The sequence below is a fragment of the Anabrus simplex genome, chromosome 1 (assembly GCF_040414725.1).
Source record: "Anabrus simplex isolate iqAnaSimp1 chromosome 1, ASM4041472v1, whole genome shotgun sequence".
Lineage (NCBI taxonomy): Eukaryota > Metazoa > Arthropoda > Insecta > Orthoptera > Tettigoniidae > Anabrus > Anabrus simplex.
Genome location: NC_090265.1, coordinates 1,101,589,641 through 1,101,608,998, shown reverse-complemented (window position 1 = coordinate 1,101,608,998; position 19,358 = coordinate 1,101,589,641). Strand labels below are relative to the sequence as shown.

At 39.1% G+C, this 19,358-nt stretch overlaps 2 protein-coding genes across 6 annotated transcripts in view; one reads left to right on the top strand and one right to left on the bottom strand.

Moving 5' to 3' along the window:
• LOC136858058 (band 7 protein AGAP004871) overlaps positions 1–19,358 on the top strand; it is a 493,935-nt gene that overhangs the window by 72,911 nt on the left and 401,666 nt on the right. The window lies entirely within an intron of this gene.
• LOC136858060 (uncharacterized) overlaps positions 1–19,358 on the bottom strand; it is a 91,845-nt gene that overhangs the window by 48,829 nt on the left and 23,658 nt on the right. The window contains exon 2 of the mRNA XM_067137309.2: positions 226–466. Within this exon, the coding sequence (XP_066993410.1) occupies positions 226–466 (241 nt within the window). The remainder of the gene's footprint in view (positions 1–225; positions 467–19,358) is intronic.

The following is a 19,358-nucleotide window of genomic DNA, read 5'->3' as shown; positions in this document are numbered from 1 at the left end:
AAACAACATGATCAAATTACATTTTTCAAATGTGTGACTGATACATCTGAACTATTATACTGCCATATGGTAATAATGTTGATTTTTAGAACAAATTATCCTGGTTATCGGGCATTTTTTAATTCATTCATGCAGTTAACTGTGATGATGCAATAATCAAACTGAACTAATTCATGCATCCAAAAATTTCCAGTTTTATCAGCAGATAGGGTTAGGTTCTCTTACCTCAGAACTGCAAGAGCCATGGCGCATTTGATATTGCTCCTTACGAAGCATAAATCGCCCATAAGCATAGGGGTGTTGCACTCTCTCTACAGATGATATGTGTTCACCTTGAAATAGCTGGATAACTTCCTGATACTCTTCATCTCCAGGGTGGATCTCAAACATAACATAACGTTTATCTTCATACAGAGCATCCTCCCAGTATTTAGGGGCTTTACGTAACACATCATCAAGAATAGGCCTAAAATATAATTAAAATAATATAAACTGAAGTAATGATTTAAAATCTGTTATATATCAGCAAGCCATAGCAATAGCAATAGAAAAAAATACTGGTACAGACATTTTAGCTGAAACATTTAACAAATTACTAAATTGCGAAGATCCCCCAGAACTTCTTCAAATAAACACAAAAACCCCAATTAAAACACCAGCAGAAAATATAAACCCACCCACAATCCATGACATCTACAAAGCTTCGAAAGAGCTCAAAAAATACAAAGCAAATGGAGAAGATCGAACATTTGAAGAACTTTGGAAATATACAGCAGAACCAGAGAAAGTATTATTACACCAATCATCATTTTAAAGTTCCAGTTTCCTGGGTACTGTTGGCAAGCCTCTTCCATTCTCTCTCATTGAGATACGTTCTGTTGTTAATGAGCCAGCCCCGTGGTGTAGGGGTAGCGTGCCTGCCACTTACCCGGAGGCCCCGGGTTCGATTCCCGGCCAGGTCAGGGATTTTTACCTGGAACTGAGGGCTGGTTCGAGGTCCACTAAACCTACGTGATTAGAATTGAGGAGCTATCTGATGGTGAGATAGCGGCCCCGGTCTTGAAAGCCAAGAATAACGGCCGAGAGGATTCATCGTGCTGACCACATGACACCTCGCAATCTGCAGGCCTTCGGGCTGAGCAGCGGTCACTTGGTAGGCCAAGGCCCTTCAAGGGCTGTAGTGCCATGGGGTTTGGTTTGGTCCTATTGTTAATGACGTCGTCCATTTTCCTTCCCCGATCTGCAATGTCAATTTTTATGATGTCCATCCAGTGGGTTCTTGGTCTTCCCACCATCCGTTTCCCTGCCACATGTGTCTCCAAGTTTACATATGCTGTCCTTGTTGGCTCCATCATTACATGCCCAAACCACCTCTGTCTGGACATGCTGACCCGATCTAACAATGTTGTCTCACTCAATCCCAGCTTCCTTCCTAACTACACCCCCTGTGGGTGGGGGATGCAATGAAGAATACACCCACGGTATCCCCTGCCTGTCGTAAGAAGCGACTAAAAGGGGCCCAAGGTGCTCTCAACTTGGGAGTGTGGATTGGCAACCACAGGGCCCTTAGCTGAGTCTTGGCATTGCTTCCACTTGTGCCAGGCTCCTCACTTTCGTCTATCCTATCCGTCCTCCCTTGGTCAACTCTTGTTCTTTTCTGACCCCGACAGTATTAGAGCATTCGAGGCGTAGGGAGTCTTTCATTTTCACGCCCTTCGTGGCCCTTGCCTTTCTTCTTTTTTCTCTCTCTTTACCCCCTGTTGGTGGGGGACGTAGACGAATAATACACCCATAGTATCCCCTGCCTGTCGTGAGAGGCGGCTAAAAGGGGCAACCAAGGGATGATTGAATTAGAACCATGAAACTACTTTTGATTCGTACCATCATGCGGGGAACACCATGGGTTGCCTGTACTTGCGAGTAGTACCACTAAATTAGGTACAAAATAGATTTGTGATTGGTAGCAGTAAAGAGGCTGGCCTGGGGGTTTCCAGTACCCGTGGATCGTACTCATGTGAGCAACACCGCGGGTCTGGGCGTAGCCTGTGAGTTGTACTGCTATATGAGCGGCACCGTGGGTCTGCGTTGCCTGTGATTAGTACCCACTATGTGAGGAACACCACGGGATAGTGCAAGTCCCTGTGGTTAGTACACCTAAGTGAGGAACCTTATCGGTTTGCGTTGGCTATGAGTGGCGCCATTGTGTGCGAAACACCATAGGTCTGCATTCCCTGTACGAAGTGCAATACTTGTGAGTAGTACCATCTTGTGTGGAACACCGTGAGTCTTCGCTACTTTTGATTAGTACCCCAACATGACAAATACCATGGTTCTACTTTAATCGTGACATGTACCATTCTGTGGGGCCTTAGACGTGGATTTTGCACCCCTTTAGACATCAAGCATCATTGTGCTTTTACAGGGTCCCTTGATCAGTAATACTATTATTTACGATCTTTTTTTGAGTCTGATCCACTGTTTTTTGTTTGGTTGTTTTTTGTTGGGTTCATGTCCATCCATTCATTCTTCATGACATTTTCTATTTTATTTTGGTCAGTGGATGAATTTGAACTTTTTGTTATTTCATTTCGTACCATTAGGGGCCGATGACCTCGATGTTAGGCCCCTTTAAACAACAAGCATCATCATCGTCATCATCTTCCTAACTACATCATTCCTTAACTTGTTCACTTTGGTTTTTGAATTGTGGACCTAAGGAACTTCATCTCGGACGCCTGCAACCTTGATGAGTCTTTCTTAGTGAGGGTATAGGTTTCAATACCATATGTCAAGATTGGTATGAAGTACTGATTGAACATCACCAGCTTTGATTTTGTTAGTACTTTGGGATCCCAGAGGAGTTTTCGTACTTGCTGGTAAAAGTGAGAGCTCTTCTGCACTCTCTTTGCCACCTCCTTCTTGGCTAATGTATCTCGAGGTAATGTGGAACAAAGAAGAACTACCAGAACATTGGACTACAGCTATAACATATCCATTAGGCCTACATAAAAAAGTCAAATATCAAATCCAGACAACTACAGAGGAATTTCCCTTTTGGATTGCACGTATAAAGTCATGTCAAGAATTCTGTACAATCGTTATAAAGATCAACTTGAACTGGAACTAGGAGAATCAGGGAGGATTTAGGCCCTGGAGAAACTTCCCGGAACAGTAGTTTCTGGTACGTTAAAATTAGTAATGGATGTCTACAAAAGAAGGCAGAAACATGTTGTAACGTTAGTAGACTTCAAGAAACTTATGACTGTATCCACAGATCTTCAATGATGAAGATACTAAGGAATTTTGGACTTCATTCCTAATTAATAAAATTAACCCTAACACACACCAAATCCAAAGTAAAATTCAGAGGGGAAATCTCTGAGCTGTTCACGATTAAAACAGGGTTAAGACAGGGAGATGGTTTATTGCCATTACTTTTCAACTGTGCTCTAGAATATGTGATGAGCGAGTGGTACAAGGAAAATCCTAAGAACATAAATATTGTAACCAAGAAAGATTAAATAAATTTGAATTGCTTGGGATTCACAGACAACTTAGCGTTACCAGCTAATAACATTCAAGAAGCCAGAAATCAAATAACAAGTCTACAAAATATAGCTCAAAAAGTAGGACTCCAGATATAATTAGAAAAGACTGAGATAATGGTAGCAGATCCACTAGTAATAAACCACATAACAGTAAATAATGGGAAAGTAGAAATAGTGAAACAATTTAAATACCTAGGTTAAATTACAACATAATTATACATACAACTTGGACGAAAAACCTGCATGGCAAGAAAGAACTAATAAAATTATAAAAGCTTAAAAATTAACATCGTCTACAAACAATAAAAAATGTCTATCAATCAAAACAAAATTAAAACATTAAATTCTGGCACACAAACACTAACCAGAGGTGACATACAGAAGCAAAATTTTTTGAAGTCACCTCAGAGAAACAGAATCGGCAAAATCCTAAAAGTGGAGAAAAGAATGGCACGAGCATGCATAAATAAAAGATGTCAAAAAAATGGACAGATGGATGGTGCCAAATAAAGTAGTGTACAGAGTACCAGAGCCCATCACAGATACTATACAGAAGAAGTGGATCTCTTTTAAATTTTGTCACATTATGAGGATACCAGAAACCAGATTACCAAGAAACGATACAGAGAAACTCTGGAATCTAAAGCAACAAGTAGGATGGATTAAGGAAATTAGCGAGGATATGGAAGAACTAGATATATCTCTGGACGATTAGCAAAACAAAACAGAAAATTTAAAGAAACTGGAAAACATAAAAATAAGATTTAAACCAAAAATAGACAAACAATATACAAGGAAAAGGATATTGAAATGGAAATGGCGTATGGCTTTTAGTGCCGGGAGTGTCCGAGGACATGTTCAGCTCGCCAGGTGCAGGTCTTTTGATTTGACGTCCGTAGGCGACCTGCGCGTCGTGATGAGGATGAAATGATGATGAAGACAGCACATACATCCAGCCCCCGTGCCAGCTAAATTAACCGATGATGGTTAAAATTCACGACCCTGCCAGGAATCGAATCCAGGGCCAGCACGCGAACCATTTAGCCATGGAGCCAGACAAAAGGGTATTTACCGAGCTCGATAGCTGCAGTCGCTTACGTGCGGCCAGTATCCAGAATTAGGGAGATAGTAGGTTCAAACCCCACTGTCGGCAGCCCTGAAGATGGATTTCCATTGTTTCCCATTTTCACACCAGGCAAATGCTGGGGCTGTACCTTAATTAAGGCCACGGCCGCTTCCTTCCCACTCCTAGCCCTTCCCTGTCCCATCGTCGCCATAAGCCCTAACTGTGTCGGTGCCACGTTAAGCAACTAGCAAAAAAAAAAGGGGTATTTACAGATAAGGAATGACAGTAAAGATCAGAACGAATGAAGAGCCTATCAAAGAAGATGACCAGAAAATGATTGACTGAAGTGGTCCAATGAGGGTGTAAAAGCAGAAAACGAAGAAGATATCAGCAAGAACAGACAGTGTGATAAAATGTGTGAGGAGAACCTGTCAACAAACTGTTTTCCAAGCCAAAGATGTGGACACAAGATTTTAAAAATTGTAATCTATTGCCTATGACAACTTAGGAAAATTTAGTGATATTAGCAGTCAGTGCAAAGTACAGTGTACAGAATCATGCTGATGCATCTAGTTTCCAAAAATATTTTTTCTTATCTAATGTTGAGCAGAATGTTCTTAACATTTGTTGGCCACACCTGTTCCTTGATGAGCCAGTCTCTTACAGATTTCAAGTAAATTCTGGCACACAAACACTAACCTATGAACAAAGGTCAGTTCTACGTGAGAAATGAAAGGTATGGAGTAAAGAAAAAGTTAACCTGGTGGTTGTAAATTGCATCACTTGGTCTATTTAAAGAAGTTATCGAGAATGAAACAGCTGGCATTAAAGTGAACGGAGATACCATAAACACCATCAGACATGCTGATGATACAGCCCTTAATACAGGCTATAGACTTACAGGACTACAGCATATTGTTAGCCTAGTTAACGTAGGCAGCCATTTTGAAATAAGGTACGAATATCAACATCAAAAAGACTAAAAGTTAAGGCTATTAGCAAGAGTCATAATGTTCCATTACCAATTAAAATAAATAGTAAAATAGTCGAAAGAGTTAAACAGATTCAAATACCTTGACTGCTGGATTGACCATCAACAAAATCTACATGTAGAAATCAAGATGAGGATTGAGTTAGCGAGGAGCAGGTTTATGTGAATGAAATGATTACTCTGTGACCCTCAGCTGAATTTATGTCTACAAATTGGATTTGTTAAGTGCTATATTTGGTAGGTCCTATGGAGTAGAATCATGGATCCTCATAGTAGCTATGGAGCACAAGCATAAGCTTTTGAGATGTGAATATATTGACGTATGCTGAAAATACCTTGGACAGCACAGATAATCGACCATGAGGTCCTATAATAATAGTAATAATAAATATTTTATGTGGCTATTTCTAGCCGAATCCAGCCCTTGTAAGGCAGACCTTCCGATGAGGGTGGGCGGCATCTGCCATGTGTAGGTAACTGCGTGTTATTGTGGTGGAGGATAGTGTTATGTGTGGTGTGTGAGTTACAGGGATGTTGGGGACAGCACAAACACACAGCCCCCGGGCCATTGGAATTTGCCAATGAAGGTTAAAATCCCCGACCCGGTCAGGGACCCTCTGAACCCTCTGAACCGAAGGCCAGTACCAGTGTTGCCAACTTATATTTTCAAGATCCGCTAAATACTACTAAAAATCCGCTAAAATTCCGCCAAGTATTCCGATCTTAAATAATGAGCATAAAAAATTAGCAATAATAATAAATAATAATAAAAGTAAATGCCTGCACTCACCAGATCTGTGGGTTTCACTGGGATTAATCCCATGCTTGCGAGCCGTCAAGCTAAAACGTTTAGGGAATTTACTGCCGGGTGCAAATTAGGTGAATCCCCTACCTCAAGGGCCACACACAGAACAGGCAAGTTCATCTTCCTTCGTAGCATAAATTAATATAAATGCTTCTCTCTCACAGTTTCATTATCTGTCATCATTCGTCAACTAAGAGATCAGAAGCCTTTCCCCACGCATTACAAATTTATGATACCATGATATCATAATATCAAATCCAAATAACAGGTTTTCCTCATGCGACTACTAGCTCCTGACAAAAAATACGGAATAGCTCGGAGACAGACTGGAGTACAAAATTAGAAAAAAAACGTAAAATGGTTAAAACACTAAATTCCGCTATAATAAATCTAGAATTCCGCCAAAAAATCCGCTGTCCGCTAAATGACATATTACTCCGCCGACAGTCTTCTAATTCCGCCAAATTTATCGAAAAATCCGCTAAGTTGGCAACACTGGCCAGTACGCTGACCATTCAGCCAAGGAGTCGGACAAGAGGTCCTATGAAAAGCAGTATGAAAAGAGAGAGCTGCTTCACAGCATTAAAATAAGAAAAACAGCATTTCTTGGTCATGTCCATAGGCATGAAAGATATGAAGCTCATCATGGAAGGAAAGATCAAGGGAAGGAGAGGAAAAGCCAGGAGAAGGACTTCCTGTCTCTCTAACATAGTACAGATGACAGGTTTGAATCTACAACTAGTTAAGTAGAACAGTTCAGAACAGAAATGCACGTGCCATAATGATCACCATCCTCCGTTAAGGAGACGGCCCTACAAGAAGAAGACGAAGACACTAGGCCTGTGGAACAGTACTCCATAGGCGTGAAACGAGGTATCTTCTACAGTAGCTCAATGATACACACACAAGCAGGCCCATGGCAGAGTGAGGTTGACTGAAGCAGAGGTAGGACCTACAGTCATATGAGATATATATATATATATATATATATATATATACACACACATTCTCTTTATATCAGATTCAATAATTATGATTTATTAAGTATTATATTACCATTTCTTCCACAACAAACTCTTATAATTGCAATATTACTGAATTTAATAAAAAAAATATGATTGTGTACATTTATTTACAGTAACTTTCTTTAGTTTATTTGTTATTTCTAGGGTCACTGGTGCCACTCAGGCTCATTTGGTTCTAACCGGGGGTTTAAGACCGGATGCCCTTCCAGACACCATATGATTTGTATATGAAGTCATATAAATGAATGAAACTATCACAAAGGATAATTTTATAACCCTCTGAAAACCATTAAAGGAGTTATGTATGTTTTAGTCCTCAGGCCGAAGGCTGGTTGGATCCTCAACAGCTCCACCATCAGCTGTCATAGATGGCCTAGGCATCACTGAAGAGGCATACTAGGGGAGTGAGGTAGTTTCCTGCTGCTTTCCTCACTGAGCCAAAAGTTGCTATTCCATATCAGTCTGCCAAGCCCACAGAAATGCATGCACCAACCGACCCTATGAGTAATATTTTCACACCATTCATAACAGTGATCGGCTGCTTAAGGAATAGCATTATTAGCACCACTCATACCTCAATAACATTAATTTTATTTTATTTATTTATTTCATACCACCAACAGAGATGTTTCTCCAATTACAGGTGGCTTAGTCACTATGCATTAATTATTAAAAATAACAAATGTCAGAAAGAACTTAATATCTAAAAATAAAAATATACAACATTATTAACAAGTAGAGTAGCAAACGGAATTTACAACACATTAATACTTTTTCAAGTTTGAATATACTTAATATCTAAAAATTAATAAAAAAGTAGACTTTTTCAGGTTTGAAGTGGACTTATGACCTAAAATACTTAATATCTAAAAATGAATTAAAAAGTAGAAATACAGAAAATTAAAATAAATTGGGAATTAGTATCTACAAAAGAAATAACTCCAATCTTAGACTGACACCCGTTAAAGCAACTGACATATAAAAAGATTTCAGTTTTCCCTACATTTTCTTTATCTATCTTTAAATCATATAAATTTAAATAAAATAAAACACTAAAATGAAACACAAATTAACCAAGAAATAAGTATAAATATAGTATAGTACATATATACACCTATAGGGTAAACCTTCAGAAATAGTGAACTGAACTTAAAGTGCCCAGCATAGTGCGACCATTACTTTAACTGTTTGCCTTCTTCAATAATTTTACATAATAATTGCATCTAACAGCAAAGTCTAGATCAATATCAGGAAATTTATGGACTGTGACGTTATAAGTAGTGCACATTCTGAACAGTGGTGAGCTTCTATAAAATACTGTTTTAGAAATCGGAAGAAACAAGAGATGTCTGTGTCTTAAACTTCCTTTCCGGGTATTGAACGAGAATTGTTGTAGAAAGTAACTATTATCTACCACATTATTGATAACTCTATGGAGGTATTTTTGATCATTTATTATACGTCTGTTTAATAATGAAGTGAAGTTAAATTCTTTCAGGAGATCGTTATAGTGGATTATGCCGCTAGGAACAAACCTGTTATATATTTTAAAGTAAAGATAACGTAAGAAACGTTTTTGAACTTTCTCCACATGGTTTTGATAAGATTTATAAAGGGGAGACCAAATTACCGACGCGTACTCAAGTTTGGACCTCACAAGTGTGTTGAACAGAAGTGTGAGGGCTTGGATATTATTCAGGTCTCTGGTGTGTCGGATTAAGAAGCCCAGTTTTTTGTAGGCATCATTAATTGTGTCATAAATGTGTGGGTTAAACGACAAATTGTTTGTGATGCGTACTCCTAGATCATTAATTGAATTAACCTGCGTCAGTAATTCGTTGTTGATAGAGTACACGTGTTCTTTAGGGAATTTTCCGTGTGTAATTTTCATGAAGCAACATTTCTTTATATTGAAATATAAATTATTTTCTATACTCCATTCGTATAATTGATTTAAATCGCTTTGTAGTTTGTCGATGTCTCCATCACATTTTATTTCTTTGTAAAGTTTTACATCATCCGCATATAAAAGGCAGTTTGAAAACTTAACCTTAGATGGGAGATCGTTGACATAAACGTTAAACAGCAATGGACCCAGGTTTGAACCCTGTGGAACACCAGAATAGACAGAAAAAATGTCTGAATTACAATTGCGATATGCTACATACTGTTGCCTGTCTCTAAGGTAGGATGAAATCAGTGATAGCATTGGCGAAGTCATTCCAAATTCAGAGAGCTTTTTCAATAAAATATCGTGATCAATTTTGTCAAAGGCTTTCGAAAAATCCAAGTAAATTACATCAACATTTCCCTGCCTATGTAGAACATTAAAAGAATACTGCGCAAAATTAACAAGATTGCTTATTGTTGATCTACCAGGCATAAAGCCATGCTGATATTCACTTATAGCCCTCTTTACATGAACGAAAATACGACAATATAAAATTTGTTCTAGGATTTTGCACGGAGTATTTAAGTTGTTTCATCCCAAAGAAAAGCAGATACAGTAATTTGCACTACAGTACATGGAAGGGATTGAGCTGGCCCCACAGTGTAAGGGTAGCATGCCTACCTCTTACCCGGACGCCCCAGGTTCGATTCCCGGCCAGTTCAGGGATTTTTACTTCAATCTGAGGGCTGGTTCGAGGTCCACTCAGCCGACGTGATTACAATTGAGGAGCTATCTGACAGTGAGATGGCGGCCCCGGTCTAGAAAGCCAAGAATAACGGCTGAGAGGATCCGTCATGCTGAACACACGACACTTCATATTCTGCAGGCCTTCGAGCTGAGCAGCGGTCGCTTGGTAGGCGTTGGCCCTACGGGGCGGTTGCGCCATGGTGGGGTTTTTATTTAAGGGATTGAAATATTTGCTTTGAACTAATTTTCTAGCACACTAACCCCCCCACCCCCACTGCCCATGGCACTACAGCCCTGAAGGGCCTACCAAGCGAACGCTACTCAGCCCAAAGGCCTGCAGGTTATGAAGTGTTGTATGGTCAGCACGACGAGTCCTCTCAGCCGTTATTCTTGGCTTTCTAGACCGGAGCTGTTATCTCACCATCAGATAGCTCCTCAATTGTAATCACGTAGGCTGAATGAACATTGAACCAGCCCTCAGATCCAGGTAAAAATCCCTGACCTGGCCGGGAATCGAACCCGCGGTCTCGGGATAAGAGGAAAGCACACTACCCCTACACCACGGGGATGGCTTCAAGCACACTACTGAGCATGTAATTAAACAAAAAAGTACGATCCATTCTGGATACTGGTTAAGGTTTCCAGCTCATCAAATTGCTTTTACTTGATCATTAAGCTATCTTGACCTCACTAGACTCTGCGAACCAAGGGTTGCAGGCTGCCAATCAACTCAAGGGAATTGCTAGAACCAGATAAGGGGCAAAGGTGCTGTAACATTTCACTAGCAACATCATCATCATCATCATCATTTTCATTTCTCCTTGTCCAACTCCTGCCATCTTGGGGTATTGACGGCACTTCTCCACGGTTGCCTCTCCTTCCACCACACCTCTTCAGTAATTGTATTCCAGTCCAGTCTTTTTTTTTTTATATACTGTTCTTGACAGAGTCCATCCATCTTGCTCTGGGGCTCCGTCTTGGGTGCTGTAACATTTCACTAGCAACATCATCATCATCATCATCATTTTCATTTCTCCTTGTCCAACTCCTGCCATCTTGGGGTATTGACGGCACTTCTCCACGGTTGCCTCTCCTTCCACCACACCTCTTCAGTAATTGTATTCCAGTCCAGTCTTTTTTTTTTTATATACTGTTCTTGACAGAGTCCATCCATCTTGCTCTGGGGCTCCGTCTTGTCCCCTTTCCTTCTATCTTAGCCTCCAACACTTGTTTTGGTATCCTTTCCTCCTCCATCCTCATAACATGTCCAAACCATCTCATTAGCAACATAAATCAATACTTTTATATTGGCGATTCTGTGCTGTCGACTGTACTTGACTTTTTTTCAAATGAAATTTCAACAGTTGTTTCGTTCTGAACTGCACTATTTGTTACAATATAAATATTTCTGAGGACAAGAAAATTATGTAATAATATAATCACATTTTGAAATGTACACTCAACCCCACAAAAATGGGCCATCACAGATGACGACTTTCTTTCAAAATCCTCTTGTTTGAAATCGGATGAACATATTGTGGAGGCAGTAGGATTCCAAGTACAATCTCTTCGGCTACTGGGTATCCATAATTTATGAACATCCTTGTGTTTGGAGAATAACTAATAACAAAAAAACACTCGACCACATAAAAATTGGCCGGCAAAGTGTACAACCCACTTTGCATTTTGAGCTTCCAAAAGGACATATTTTCCAAAAAAAAAATGAACATAATATTGGAATTTTATAACTTTGTGGATTAAGTATGATCCTGGAAAACAGATCTTAACACTGAAATTTTTTTTTTTTTTTTTTTTTTTTTATTTTTAAGATTCACTTGAAATTTGTAAATCTAACAGACAGGTAGAAAGAAGATAAAAATTTTAAGTGAGAACCAACAAGTTCATCTGCTCCACGGAAGAACTCTCTAGAATACTACTGGAAATTCTATGCATCTTATTAGAGTTTTGGTTTCTTACACCTGACATCTTGGGAATTCTACACTTTTTTTTTTCTTTTCAAAATATATAGTCCAAATAGAAATGAAGCATTTATAATATTATGATGTGGTTTTAAGAAGTCAGTGGAAAGGGCATAAAGTATGATGTTTTAAAAGACGATACAAAACTATTATTAAGTTACGTGAATAGAAAAAAATTATAAATAGATAAATTTCCAATTTCTTTGAACTCATTTAAGAACCACTGATATGGAATCGGCACGTGGGTGACGCCTAAATGCAGCTCAATGGTGATTGATTGAATAAATCAATATCTTGACTGATTCCATGGATGAACTATGTTATCAGTAGGGGGCGGATTTCTATGACCAGTCATATTTTTTTCCTTAACATTATATCTTATAGTCTTGTATTTTCAACACGTTTCCAAGCATGATAATCAAAATTAAAGAGGTTTTATTGGGCATATAAATGCATATTTTGGCTTTCTTAAGTTTTATGGCATATTTTCAACAAAATATCATTATAACGGCATATTTTGGTCATTTTCATTTTAATTTCGTATTATAAAAATCAGAATAAGCTCTAGAAATTATTTTTCAGGATAGACTGGAATATACTACTGAAGAACCATTACAAAGTAGTGTGTGGAATTTTTCTAACAGGTAGGAGCTATTGTTTGCTAGCTGGGTCAATTCCTGGAAACCGGGCTATTGTTTACACGGAAGCAGAGGTAATTCTGCAGTTATTTGTCGTTGTTCTTATCTTTCCCCTTCGCCTTCCCTCTTCCACCTTCAACACACTGAATGACCTTGGTCATTAGGGAGCTTCAGTCATTCAGTTTCTTTCAATATGCCTAAAACGAAAGTCTCAATTTGTGGAAAGTTGCAAAGTTTTCTTCGCGAGTTCGGTGAAAACATATTCAGTACGGATGGAGTGAATTTATTCTGTAAATTGTGTGAGGTAAAAGTTACTGCCGAAAAACGCTTCTCTGTGCAGCAACACTGTAATACTGTAAAACATAAGAATTGTGTAACTAGATATTCTGCACTCGAAAATAGGCAACGTCTACTATTCGAAACCCCGACATCAAGTTCATAGTGTTCACAATTTTCACAAGATCTCTGCAAGATGATGGTTCCGTCTAATATCCCTTTAAAGAGTTGGAAAGTTTGAGGGAGATAATTAGGATTCTCACAGAAGACGGGAAGGAAGATAGGACTCCCTCAAACAATGTACAGATTACAGTAGGTGTACAAGAGGGAGGGGAAGGAAAGGGAGGAGTTGTAGAAGACAGGTGGTCTAATGTTCTAAGGGGAAGGAGATTGCAGGCCAAGGGCTATATTCAGGATCAGAATTCAGGACAGGTGTCTGTGCGAAATCGGTACGAGTCACTCCAGGTAGAACAACAGAGGGAAGATGAGGGACAGGGAACTGTTGCTGAGATGCGTGGAAGTAGGAGGAAGGGAAAAGGTAGGAAAGGGAAATGTAGAATAGAGGATAGGAAAAGACAGGTGGAACGGGGTCATGGGAAGGAAAAAAGGGAGGAGGAAGTAGCTTCTGCAGCTATCAGGAAAGATAGGGCTGACCAGGAGGGGAGGGGATCAAATGAGGTGGGTAGGGTTGAGGCTCTGGTCATGGGGGATTCCATCGTTAGACACGTGGGGAAAGTGTGTGGAGGAAAGGGGACCAGGGCAGAATGTTATCCAGGAATTAGGTTGAGGCAGATGTTGAGGAAAGTAGAAGAGAGGGAGGAGGGGAAGGAGAAGGTGGTAGTGTTTCACGTTGGTACCAACAACGTAAGGCAAGCTGATATAAGTACCAACATAGTTGGAGATGTGTGGGATCTGGTAAATGCAGCACGGGTGAAGTTTAAGAAAGCGGAGATTGTTATTAGTGGAATACTGTGTAGGAGGGATACTGACTGGAGGGTGATTGGGGATTTAAATGAGACTATGGAGTGGGTATGTGGGAAACTGGGAGTGAAATTTCTAGATCCTAATGGGTGGGTAGGAGACAGGGATCTGCGCTCGGATGGCCTTCATTTAAACCGCAGTGGTACGTATAAGTTAGGAAATTTGTTTGGAAGGGTAATAGGGAGGTACATTCAGGGAAATGGGATGGCCTAGGGAGCGGTGATAAGGGAACAGGGAACTGGAAATCAAGTAAGGATGACATAAAATTGTTAGTGTTGAACTGTAGAAGTATTGTAAAGAAAAGAATAGAATTAAGTAATTTAATAGATATATATTTACCAGATATTGTAATAGGAGTTGAATCATGGCTGAGAAATGATATAATGGATGCAGAAATTTTCTCACGGCACTGGAGTGTGTATCGTAGAGATAGGATAGGAAAGGTGGGAGGGGGAGTTTTCATTCTGGTGAAAGAAGAATTTGTAAGCTACGAAAAAGTTAAAGATGAGACACATGAAATTCTAGGTGTAAGGCTCATTTCTAAAGATAATAGGCAACTTGATATATTTGGAGTGTACAGATCGGGAAAGGGTAGCACTGATGCGGATTCAGAATTATTTGATAGGATAGTCAGCTATGTGGGAAACGACATGGAAAGAAATGTGATTGTAGCGGGAGATCTGAATTTGCCAGATGTCAATTGGGAAGGAAATGCGAACGACAGGAAGCATGACCAACAAATGGCAAATAAGTTAATATGGGAAGGACAGCTGATTCAGAAAGTGATGGAACCAACCAGAGGGAAAAATATTTTGGATGTGGTGCTGATAAAACCAGATGAGCTCTATAGGGAAACTGAAGTAATAGATGGTATTAGTGATCATGAAGCTGTTTTTGTGGTAGTTAAAAATAAATGTGATAGAAAGGAAGGTCTTAAAAGTAGGACTGTTAGGCAGTACCATATGGCTGATAAAGCAGGTATGAGGCAGTTTCTAAAACGTAACTATGATCGGTGGGAAACGGTAAATAAAAATGTAAACAGACTCTGGGATGGGTTTAAAGAAATTGTTGAGGAATGCGAAAACAGGTTTGTACCTTTAAGGGTGGTAAGGAATGGTAAAGACCCACCTTATTATAATAGAGAAATAAAGAGACTAAGAAGGAGGTGCAGACTGGAAAGAAATAGAGTTAGAAATGGCTGTGGAAGTAAGGAGAAATTGAAGGAACTTACTAGAAAATTGAATCTAGCAAAGAAGGCAGCTAAGGATAACATGATGGCAAGCATACTTGGCAGTCATACAAATTTTAGTGAAAAATGGAAGGGTATGTACAGGTATTTTAAGGCAGAAACGGGTTCCAAGAAGGACATTCCAGGAATAATTAATGAACAAGGGGAGTGTGTATGTGAGGATCTTCAAAAGGCAGAAGTATTCAGTCAGCAGTATGTAAAGATTGTTGGTTACAAGGATAATGTCGAGATAGAGGAAGAGACTAAGGCCAAAGAAGTAATAAAATTTACGTATGATAACAATGACATTTACAATAAGATACAAAAGTTGAAAACTAGAAAAGCGGCTGGAATTGATCAGATTTCTGGGGATATACTAAAGACAATGGGTTGGGATATAGTACCATATCTGAAGTACTTATTTGATTATTGTTTGGTCGAAGGAGCTATACCAGATGAATGGAGAGTTGCTATAGTAGCCCCTGTGTATAAAGGAAAGGGTGATAGACATAAAGCTGAAAATTACAGGCCAGTAAGTTTGACATGCATTGTATGTAAGCTTTGGGAAGGCATTCTTTCTGATTATATTAGACATGTTAGTGAAATTAATAACTGGTTCGATAGAAGGCAATTCGGTTTTAGGAAAGGTTATTCCACTGAAGCTCAACTTGTAGGATTCCAGCAAGATATAGCAGATATCTTGGATTCTGGAGGTCAAATGGACTGTATCGCGATTGACATGTCTAAAGCATTTGATAGGGTGGATCATGGGTGACTACTGGCAAAAATGAGTGCAATTGGACTAGACAAAAGAGTGACTGAATGGGTTGCTATATTTCTAGAAAATAGATCTCAGAGAGTTAGAGTAGGTGAAGCTTTGTCTGACCCTGTAATAGTTGAGAGGGGAGTTCCTCAGGGCAGTGTTATCGGACCTTTATGTTTTCTTATATATATAAATGATATGAGTAAAGGAGTGGAATCGGATGTAAGGCTTTTTGCGGATGATGTTATTCTCTATAGAGTGATAAATAAGTTACAAGATTGTGAGCAACTGCAACGTGACCTCGAAAATATTGTGAGATGGACAGCAGGCAATGGTATGTTGAAAAACGGGGCTAAATGTCAGGTTGTGAGTTTTACAAATAGGAAAAGTCCTCTCAGTTTTAATTACTGCGTTGATGGGGTGAAGGTTCCTTTTGGGGATCATTGTAATTATCTAGGTGTTAATATAAGGAAAGATCTTCACTGGGGTAATCACATAAATGGGATTGTAAATAAAGGGTACCGATCTCTGCACATGGTTATGAGGGTGTTTAGGGGTTGTAGTAAGGATGTAAAGGAGAGTGCATATAAGTCTGTGGTAAGACCCCAACTAGAGTATGGTTCCAGTGTATGGGACCCTCACCAGGATTACCTGATTCAAGAACTGGAAAAAATCCAAAGAAAAGCAGCTCGATTTGTTCTGGGTGATTTCCGACAAAAGAGTAGCGTTACAAAAATGTTGCAATGTTTGGGTTGGGAAGAATTGAGAGAAAGAAGAAGAGCTGCTCGACTAAGTGGTATGTTCCGAGCTGTCAGCGGAGAGATGGCGTGGAATGACATTAGTAGACGAATAGGTTTGAATGGCGTCTATAAAAGTAGGAAAGATCACAATATGAAGATAAAGTTGGAATTCAAGAGGACAAACTGGGGCAAATATTCATTTATAGGAAGGGGAGTTAGGGATTGGAATAACTTACCAAGGGAGATGTTCAATAAATTTCCAATTTCTTTGAAATCATTTCGGAAAAGGCTAGGAAAGCAACAGATAGGGAATCTGCCACCTGGGCGACTGCCCTAAATGCAGATCAGTATTGATTGATTGAAGAAACTTAACAGCCGAAGCTTCAGACAGTTTCTTGAAAATTACACAAAGCATTCTGTTCCCGACGAATCTACTCTCAGGAAGGACTATCTGACCCCTTGTTATGAAGAGATATTGGATATAATAAGGCGTGGCGTGGGAGACAGTAAGATATGGGTTTCAATAGACGAGACCACAGATGTGGATGGAAGATATGTAGCAAATGTGATCGTTGGCATGCTGAAGGAAGACCGGCCTGGAGATACGTTCCTCCTGACATGTGAAGTGCTAGAGAAGACAAACCATTCCACCATTGCAGTTCTCTTCGACAATTCAATGAATCTGTTGTGGCCAAACGGGGCAAAGAGAGAGCACATTTTTCTACTTGTAACTGACGCTGCTCTGTATATGGTGAAGGCAGCCAAGGGACTTATAATGCTAGACCCGAAAATAATACATGTGACATGTCTTGCACATGCCTTGCATAGGGCAGCTGAAGAAGTTAGAAGTAGCTACTCTGAAGTTGATAAATTAATATCGAACTGTAAGAAAGTGTTTGTCAAAGCTCCACTTCGCGTTCAGGAATTTCAAGTAGAAGCACCTTCACTACCCCTAACTCCCAAACCAGCTATAACGCGATGGGGCACTTGGCTTGATGCCGCAGTGTACTATTGCAACAACCTAGCTGTCGTGGAGAAGATCGTGAAGACTTTTGATCCTGCAGAATCGTCCTCCATAAAAACCACTCAAGATTTATTTTCAAGCACTACATTAAAAGCAGACCTGGCTTACATAAAGTCCGATTTTAATTCTTTATCTGGAGCAATCACGCAACTGGAAGTTTCAGATGCAGAACTAAGCGATGCACTGGATGTTGTAAAGTGCATTGAACAGGAATTAAAGCTTGCGAAAGGGACAATAGCATCTAGGGTGTGCAGAAAATTAGAAAATGTACTGGAAAAAAATAGTGGACTTGTGTACTTGCGTGGAATAAGTGACATTCTTTGTGGAAACCCTTCATCTGCAGATTTCCAGAAATTTTCTCCAAGTGATTTAACTCTATTCAAGTACGCTCCCGTTACATCATGTGATGTCGAAAGAAGTTTTTCTCGCTACAAGACCTTACTTAGCGACAACAGGAGGGGATTCTCATTCAACAATCTTAAGATGCATGTGGTCATAAATTGCAACAATTCTGATAATGTAGACTAGATCAGGTATGAAAGTTTCATTCAAATAACATATGTTTTTGTGTATAAATTAAAACTGATTGAATATTGAACAGTAAAATTGACTGTAGTGTTTATGTCTTCCACAGAGTCCGTCCTTGCCTAGGAGTATGCAGTGTAATCTTAACGAGTTCATGAAATATTCATCATTTTAGTTGATTATGGGTTAGAGATTTCGAAGAATTAAACATTTTTTAAACTGTAAAATAATTGCAGCCTGTAGCAATCGTAATAAAAGTGCTTCTATGTAACGTAGATGCTATTCATTAAGTCATATTTTGAATTTTATAGGTCATATTTTTATGTTTTTTAGGTCATAAGTGCATACATATTTCATACATTTTTAGGTCATATAAATCCGCCCCCTAGTTATCAGTGATTGCATTAAATTTTCTTTAAAAATAAAGGAAAGGCATCTTTTGTACTACTTCCAACCATTTAAAATGTTCTACCAGGCACTCTTGAGGCATCCTGAAAAGCAGACATTTATTGGTTGAATTCAGTATTATTGGATTGTGAGAACACTTATCCATCACTTATCCATACATGAATATTATGGTGCTCACATTGCTTCATATGCTGTCACATGTGACTAGACCCTCTTTATTATTTAGATACAACAATGCAATCATGAGAAACCAGTCTTCATATACTGATTGGCAGATGAAACAATTCGTTATGACTGTAATTACAGCATATCTGTAGAGAAACCATCCTGCGGTGTCCCAGATATGTTCTCCTCTGCACAGAACATTCAGAAGTAGAAGAGGTCCATTGGTAGCAAAACACCATGATGTTTATTCTCCTTACAGTGTGTTTTGTATCATATTTTATCTGGATAATTTCAAAAGTTGATTTTGTAGTAATTAATTATATTGTCAGGAGGAACATTCTCAAGAAAAGTTATTATCAGCTCATGATGGCTTGACTGGAAGTCTACCAGAATGTCTCTTTAAGAACAGTAATGAATAATGTTATTGGTTTTGCATCCCACTACATATTTTTATGATTTTTTGGAGATGATTAAGTGCCAGAATGTTGACCCACAAAAGTTCTTCATATGCCAGTTGCCAACATAATACGCTTTTCATTTTTTATTTTTTTGCTAGTG